General features: G+C 48.6%; 1 protein-coding gene across 3 annotated transcripts in view; it reads left to right on the top strand.

Moving 5' to 3' along the window:
• The window catches only part of kifc3 (kinesin family member C3), a 47,137-nt gene that overhangs the window by 5,149 nt on the left and 34,488 nt on the right, over nucleotides 1–7,500 (top strand). For 2 of the 3 annotated variants that reach the window (XM_078245232.1, XM_078245233.1), the window contains exon 2: nucleotides 6,419–6,539. In XM_078245232.1, the coding sequence (XP_078101358.1) occupies nucleotides 6,419–6,539 (121 nt within the window). Of the gene's footprint in view, nucleotides 1–6,418; nucleotides 6,540–6,762; nucleotides 7,030–7,500 lie in introns of those variants that run through there. The other variant, XM_078245234.1, reaches the window with a different exon arrangement.

Consider the following 7,500-nt stretch of genomic DNA (forward strand, 5'->3'; position numbering starts at 1 on the left):
ATGAAGCCGCGATGACGCCGCGATGAAGCCGCGATGACGCCACAGTTTTTCATTTTCATAACATCGCATAAACATCCCGCATATTCCATCGCATTTTTTAAGAAAACGTGACGGATAATCAAGGATTACACCAGAAAAGAGAAGGCATGGAGTTTAAGGCCTCCTACACACTGGCTGCGTGGCGTGAGCGTGGCGTGTCTGTTGCGTGGCGTGTCTGTTGCGTGTCAGCTGCGTGGCGTGTCTGTTGCATGTCAGCTGCGTGGCGTGTCTGTTGCGTGTCAGCTGCGTGGCGTGTCTGTTGCGTGTCAGCTGCGTGGCGTGTCTGTTGCGTGTCAGCTGCGTGGTGTTTTCTATGTCTTTAACACCAGAAAGGTGTCTGACGGAGCTGCTGCTGCTGGAGCTGCTGCTGCTGCTGGAGCTGCTGCTGCTACTACTAGCTCCAGCTCTAGCTCCAGCAGCTCCTAGGTTAGATTACTGATCCGGGGAGGTGTTTGAGCTCCAGCTGTCTTACATATCCAGTCTGACATCAGACACTGAAGCCAACAGACAGGAAGGTAGATCACTTTTGGGTTTATATGCTTATGTGCCGCTGGTCTCACCCCCTCCTGTCACAGCATGTGCGGGCAGAGCTACACACTGTGTGTGTGTGTGTGTGTGTGTGTGTGTGCTTGTTTAACTATATTCGTGGGGTCCAAAAACCGGGAGTCCAGTATACTTGTGGGGTCCCGACAGCTTTGTGGGGCCAAAATGCTGGACCCCCCCAAGGTTAAAGGTCTGTTTGAGGGTTAAGACTTGGTTTTAGGATTAGGGTTAGAATGAGGTTCTGGTTAGGGTGAGGGTAAGGGTTAAGGTTAGGCATTTAGTGGTGATGGTTAAGGTTAGGGTAAGGGGCTAGGGAATGTGTTATGTCAATGACGGGTCCTCACAGAGATGGTGAGACTGTGTGTGTGTGTGTGTGTGTGCAGACAGGGTTTGACTCTGAGCACATGGAGACTGAACAAAAACCTTGAGATGATTTGACCCAGTTAGGAGGAGGAGGAGGAGGAGGAGGAGGGATTTAAAACCTCCAGGAGAGAAACGGCAGGAGAGGCACGCTGCTGATTTACTGTCCGTTTTATTTAATATTACATTTTTCTGGAATATAAAACAGCCTGAATGTTTTTTCTGAACTCCAGCAGCATTAGATACTCACCTGCTAGTTATGTTTTATTTCTATACTTTTGTTAATAACAACCTTTCCTTTTTCAGCGTTGTGGTCGTCTGTTTTTTGACACTTTTGTCGCTTAAAGGTTTTTTTCTGGTGTTTAGGCCTTTAGTGACAGGACGGGGGTGTGACATGGGTTTTTAGGGTTGTGTAGTTTAAGTCTAGTGCCGGTTGAGCTTATGCTTCGTTATTTCGTGGCCATTTTTATATAAAAAAAGCTGCATTTTTCGTTTGCAGAGATTAGAAAAACCTTTGTTGTGTGTGTGTATATATCTCTGTGTGTGTGTGTGTGTGTGTGTGTGTGTGTGTGTGTGTGTGTGTGTGAGGTCCCCCCCATGAATAACACATGGTAATATGATGCATTCACCACAGGGGGGAGCCATGTCTCTCTGTCTCAGTTTCTCTGCAGAGAACTGAATGTTTCACCTCTAACGGAGAGAGCTGGAGGTGTCAGACTGATCCTGAGACAGTCTCTGTGTCTGTGATCCAGAGTCAGTCTCTGTGTCTGTGATCCAGAGTCAGTCTCTGTGTCTGTGATCCAGAGTCAGTCTCTGTGTCAGACTGATCCTGAGACAGTCTCTGTGTCTGTGATCCAGAGTCAGTCTCTGTGTCTGTGATCCAGAGTCAGTCTCTGTGTCTGTGATCCAGAGTCAGTCTCTGTGTCTGTGATCCAGAGTCAGTCTCTGTGTCTGTGATCCAGAGTCAGTCTCTGTGTCTGTGATCCAGAGTCAGTCTCTGTGTCTGTGTGTCAGACTGATCCAGAGTCAGTCTCTGTGTCTGTGATCCAGAGTCAGTCTCTGTGTCTGTGATCCAGAGTCAGTCTCTGTGTCTGTGATCCAGAGTCAGTGTCTGTGTCTGTGTGTCAGACTGATCCAGAGTCAGTCTCTGTGTCTGTGATCCAGAGTCAGTCTCTGTGTCTGTGATCCAGAGTCAGTCTCTGTGTCTGTGATCCAGAGTCAGTCTCTGTGTCTGTGATCCAGAGTCAGTCTCTGTGTCTGTGTGTCAGACTGATCCAGAGTCAGTCTCTGTGTCTGTGTGTCAGACTGATCCAGAGTCAGTCTCTGTGTCTGTGATCCCGAGTCAGTCTCTGTGTCTGTGTGTCAGACTGATCCAGAGTCTGTGTCTGTGTGTCAGACTGATCCAGAGTCTGTGTCTGTGTGTCAGACTGATCCAGAGTCAGATTTGAAGTGTTTTCAGGCTGTGAAGGCGTCAGACAGCCAGGAATCTGTCGTCTGCTGGCTGGAGAAACTCCCACATGGCTCCTCCGTTAGTTCTGACTCAGATGTGTTGTTGCTCTGAGTCCAAACTGAAATACAGACATACGGCTGAAAGCTCAACAAGGAAGTCATCAGCTTTGTTTTTACTATGTACAGATATAGAGCTGCACAATGTGTCGTTGAAGAATGAATGAACATCACATGTCAGTCAGTCAGAACATAACCTGGAGTTTATGCTTTTTCTGTGTGTGTGCTTGTTTAACTATATTCGTGGGGACCAAAACCCAGGAGTCCAGTATACTTGTGGGGTCCCGACAGCTTTGTGGGTCCAAAATGCTGGACCCCCCAAGGTTAAAGGTCTGTTTGAGGGTTAAGACCTGGTTTTAGGATTCGGGTTAGAATGAGGTTCTGGTTAGGGTGAGGGTAAGGGTTAAGGTTAGGCATTTAGTGGTGATGGGTTAAGGTTAGGGTAAGGGGCTAGGGAATGTGTTATGTCAATGACGGGTCCCCACAGAGATAGTGAGACGCAGTATGTGTGTGTCAACAAAAGAACTTGCACGACGTGGCGTTTTACTTTCCCCGACGTGTGTGTGTTCTACAAGGAGAAATGTGTCAGCAGTTGTCAGTATTAATGCTTTCATATACTGTGTGTGTGTGTGTGTGTGTGTGTGTGTGTGTTGCCTGTTACTCCATCCTTAAAGCTTTAATCCGCCCTCACAAAGCACCGTGTGTGTGTGTGTTTAATACCTTCTTACCCTGGAGGTTTTAACTGCCAAAGGAACGTCGATGTGTACGAATGAATAACTCATTTGTTGTGAAATCCTGCCGGGCGTTTTGGAACCGGAGGACAAAAGATTAAACACATTTTACATATGTTAGGTTTTTGGACTGTTGGTTGGACACAAACGGACCTTTTTGAAGACGTCTCATTGGACTGTGATTGGGCAATTAATCAATGTTTATTCATAACAATAAGCAATAAAGAAACAGTTTGTTTGTGACATGTTAAAGCTTGCAGGGCCGGCCAAACTATGGAGAATTAAACAAATAATAAAGATAAGCATGTTTCCACCAAATTGCACTTCTTATGTTAAACACTAGGGCTCCTATTTTACCGATCTGAGGTCACGGCGTGAAGCGCCTGCTGCAGGTGTGTTTAGGGCGTGTCCAAATCCACTTCTGCTAGTTTGACGGCTGATAAAAAGGGTCCGTGTGCCGGGGTCATGGTTCTAAAGGGTTGACTGGTTCGGGTATATGTTATATACGGGTTCACTGGGATTGGTTATATGGTTACCTGCTCCTCAGATCTCTGCAGGGTAAATCCAGACAGCTTTCTGTTTCTGTTGCACGACTAAAAGTACTCATGTTCCACCAAAACCAGCTCCTTCCTGAGGCTATTTAGCAGAGGCACCGTGACTCCGTCCGGCGCTTAGCTGTCGTTAAATGACATCACCCAGCACATTAAAATACAGCGGCACCATCGCGCAGAAGAGGCACATAACGGCACACAGGTGATTTCCTCCTTCATCATGAAAGGACAGACGGGCAGAAAACGTGATGCAAGCTGAACTAAAGATGGCAATGTTGGTAGCACAGACTTACAGTATACTTAGCGTAAAATACGAGATCGTATTCAGAACAAGCCGCCATTATAGTCGGGGAGAAGCCAGACCCACGTGACGCGTTTGTCATTTCCCGTTTTCATTTTTTGGGCGACAGTACAGATTAGCGCCACCTGCTGTTTATGGAGACGTATTACGTCTGGCGCATGCAGAACGTACGCTCAAGTCTGCATCGCTTCGGTGTGTTCCAAGGCACTTTTTGGAGAGACGGGAGACGAATGATCTGTCCGTCTGCCTTTTCTGCCGACGGTAGGCTGTCGGGTCGGTGTGTCAGGGCCTTTAGTGGCACCGAAATGAGGCACCGACTTCTGTGTTGTCATTCGAAAAGTGGAAACGATGCGTGGCTGGGATTAGTTCTGCTAATAGGGCGTTCCACCCTTCCCTTTGTCTTCTGTTTCAAGACAGAGACATGTTTTTGTAACTGGGTTTTCAAGTCTTAATTGGTATTTTATTTCTGTTTTTGCTTGCTCATTTTACTGTTCTGGTCTTATTTTAACAATTTCATCATGTGAAGCACTTTGTGACTTTGTCTGTAAAAGGTGCCCTGTCAAATAAACTTATTATTATTATTATTAAAGGTGCTCTAAGCGATGTTGGGTGACGTCACTTCTTGTTGACGTTCAAAGTATTTTCATTACATGTCATTTAGCTGACGCTTTTATCCACACAAACGACTTACAATTGCTATATATGTCAGAGGGTTAAGTGCCTTGCTCAGGGACACATTGGTTGATGTATCGCAGGGGGATTCAAACCCATGTCTCCCACACCAAAGGCATGCTCCTCCCTCCCTCCTCATCCCGACAGGCAGCTAGCAGATAGTGAGGAGATGTTTTTTTACAGTGTGTTCAGGGGACAGGCAGCTAGCAGATAGTGAGGAGATGTTTTTTACAGTGTGTTCAGGGGACAGGCAGCTAGCAGATAGTGAGATGTTTTTTACAGTGTGTTCAGGGGACAGGCAGCTAGCAGATAGTGAGGAGATGTTTTTTTACAGTGTGTTCAGGGGACAGGCAGCTAGCAGATAGTGAGGTGTTTTTACAGTGTGTTCAGAGGACAGGCAGCTAGCAGATAGTGAGGAGATGTTTTTTTTACAGTGTGTTCAGGGGACAGGCAGCTAGCAGATAGTGAGGAGATGTTTTTTACAGTGTGTTCAGGGGACAGGCAGCTAGCAGATAGTGAGGAGATGTTTTTTACAGTGTGTTCAGGGGACAGGCAGCTAGCAGATAGTGAGGAGATGACTGAAGAGTGAGAGTTTGAGGCGTTGATTAAGCTCTTAGTGAGATCTAACCTGCGGTCAGTGAAGGGTTAAAGAGCCATCTGCTGCGAGGATTACCAGATTAGTTCATCCTCTCATCGTTACGCCGCTCTGAGATCGGATGGGATTTAATCCCGCTGTGATGCAGCGCAGAGACTGTCGCTGGGCTAACTGACCCCGGGTCAGACTGTGCCAGGTTACCTCCGCTGGTTCTGTGTGTGCGCGGCGGACTGGGACCATTTCAGAGGATATGAGCGAGCGGCGGCAGCATGTTGGGCTGGGTGGGAACTCTGATCAACAAGAGCTGGCTGGACAGGGAGCGCCTCGTCCATCCGTCGGAGCGGATACCTCGCTGTGGACGTGGACGGGTGAGAGCAGAGCGTCTCAGAGAAGCAACAGGTTCAGTTTAGAGGCTGGCGTCTGATTGGTGGGATCCCACCGGTGAGACGGGACGGGAGAGGGTTGAGGATCGGGACAAGACCGGAGCAGTCGGGAGAAATTAATTTGTTATCTGATTGTTGTTTTACAACAAGAGGGGGGAACACCAGAGCAGGGGGAATGAGAGGGGGGAACACCAGAGCAGGGGGGAATGAGAGGGGGGACACCAGAGCAGGGGGAATGAGAGGGGGGGACACCAGAGCAGGGGGAATGAGAGGGGGAGAACACCAGAGCAGGGGGGAATGAGAGGGGGGGACACCAGAGCAGGGGGAATGAGAGGGGGAACACCAGAGCAGGGGGGAATGAGAGGGGGAAACACCAGAGCAGGGGGAATGAGAGGAGGGGAACACCAGAGCAGGGGGAATGAGAGGAGGGGAACACCAGAGCAGGGGGAATGAGAGGGGGGGGAACACCAGAGCAGGGGGAACACCAGAGCAGGGGGAATGAGAGGGGGGACACCAGAGCAGGGGGAATGAGAGGGGGACACCAGAGCAGGGGGAATGATTTTGAGGATATATCAGACTTAGATGTACACACAATACCTGTTAGTCTGAAGAGAAATTTAGACTTATCAAAAAACACCGCTCTAAAGCTCTGTCGTCCTGTGTGTGTCTGTGTGTGTCTGTCTCTGTGTGTGTGTGTGTGTGTGTGTGTGTGTGTGTGTGTGTGTCTCTCTGTGCAGCCGGTCCAGCGGTCCAGCGCTCTGCTCAGCCCGGCGGTCATGTTCAGCACAAGAAAGACCTGGGACCTTGGCCACGCCCCCTGCCTGCAGGAGCTCTGGAAGAACGACTTCTCATTGGACGGTGAGTCACATGTCTGTCGCAGAGAGGGGCGGACCTTTGCATTAAAAAAAGAGAGAGAGAAAGAAACACCAGCGTGGCTGCATTTTTGGCCTGACAGTCGTGTGTGTGTGTGTGTCTCTCTCTCTCTCTCTCTCTGTGTGTGTGTGTGTGTGTGTGTGTGTCTCTCTCTCTCTCTCTCTGTGTGTGTGTGTCTCTCTCTCTCTCTCTTTTTGTGTGTGTGTGTGTGTGTGCGTGTCTCTGTGTGTGTGTGCGTGTCTCTGTGTGTGTGTGTGTGCCTTTGTGCGTGTGTGTCTCTCTCTCTCTCTCTCTCTCTCTCTCTCTCTCTCTCTCTCTCTCTCTTTGTGTGTGTGTGTGTGCCTCTGTGTGTGTGTGTGCGTGTCTCTGTGTGTGCCTGTGTGTGTGTGTGTGTGTGTGTTTCTGTGTGTGTGTTGGTGAGTCATACCTGTCAGTAATGAATGGAGCTCGACTGTGAGAGGAAGCAGCCAAACGGGTGAGCACATAACCTTGCGTTTTTATTCCGTTTTATTCCTGCGGTTGTTCCCTCTCTCCGACTGGTTTTCTCAGCTGATCGTTTTACAGTTCCTCGTCCCCGGAGACGACAGATTATCAGGTTCACGGCAACACTGGAGCTACTGTCAGACACACAGAGAGACGTTTTCTGTCTCGCTGCTCACACATTTCCCACTAGTTGGGGTATGTGTGACCGTCTTCAACCAACTGATTATTTGTCATAGAGCTGCAGAGATTGATTGATTAGTTGTCAGTGTTTGAGTCGTTAATGATGAAACAGGTAAACTAGTGTGACGTCAGCTTGTTAAATGTGAATCATTTCTAGTTTCTTCTCTCCTCTGGGACAGGAAACTCAATCCTGCTTCCTTTCATCCTTCCTTCCTTCTCTGCATTTCTTTCGCTCCCATTCCCTCCTTCCCTGGGTTCTTCCTTATTTATTCCTTCCTTTACA

The sequence above is a fragment of the Sander vitreus genome, unplaced genomic scaffold (genome assembly GCF_031162955.1).
Source record: "Sander vitreus isolate 19-12246 unplaced genomic scaffold, sanVit1 ctg421_0, whole genome shotgun sequence".
Classification (NCBI taxonomy): Eukaryota; Metazoa; Chordata; class Actinopteri; order Perciformes; family Percidae; genus Sander; species Sander vitreus.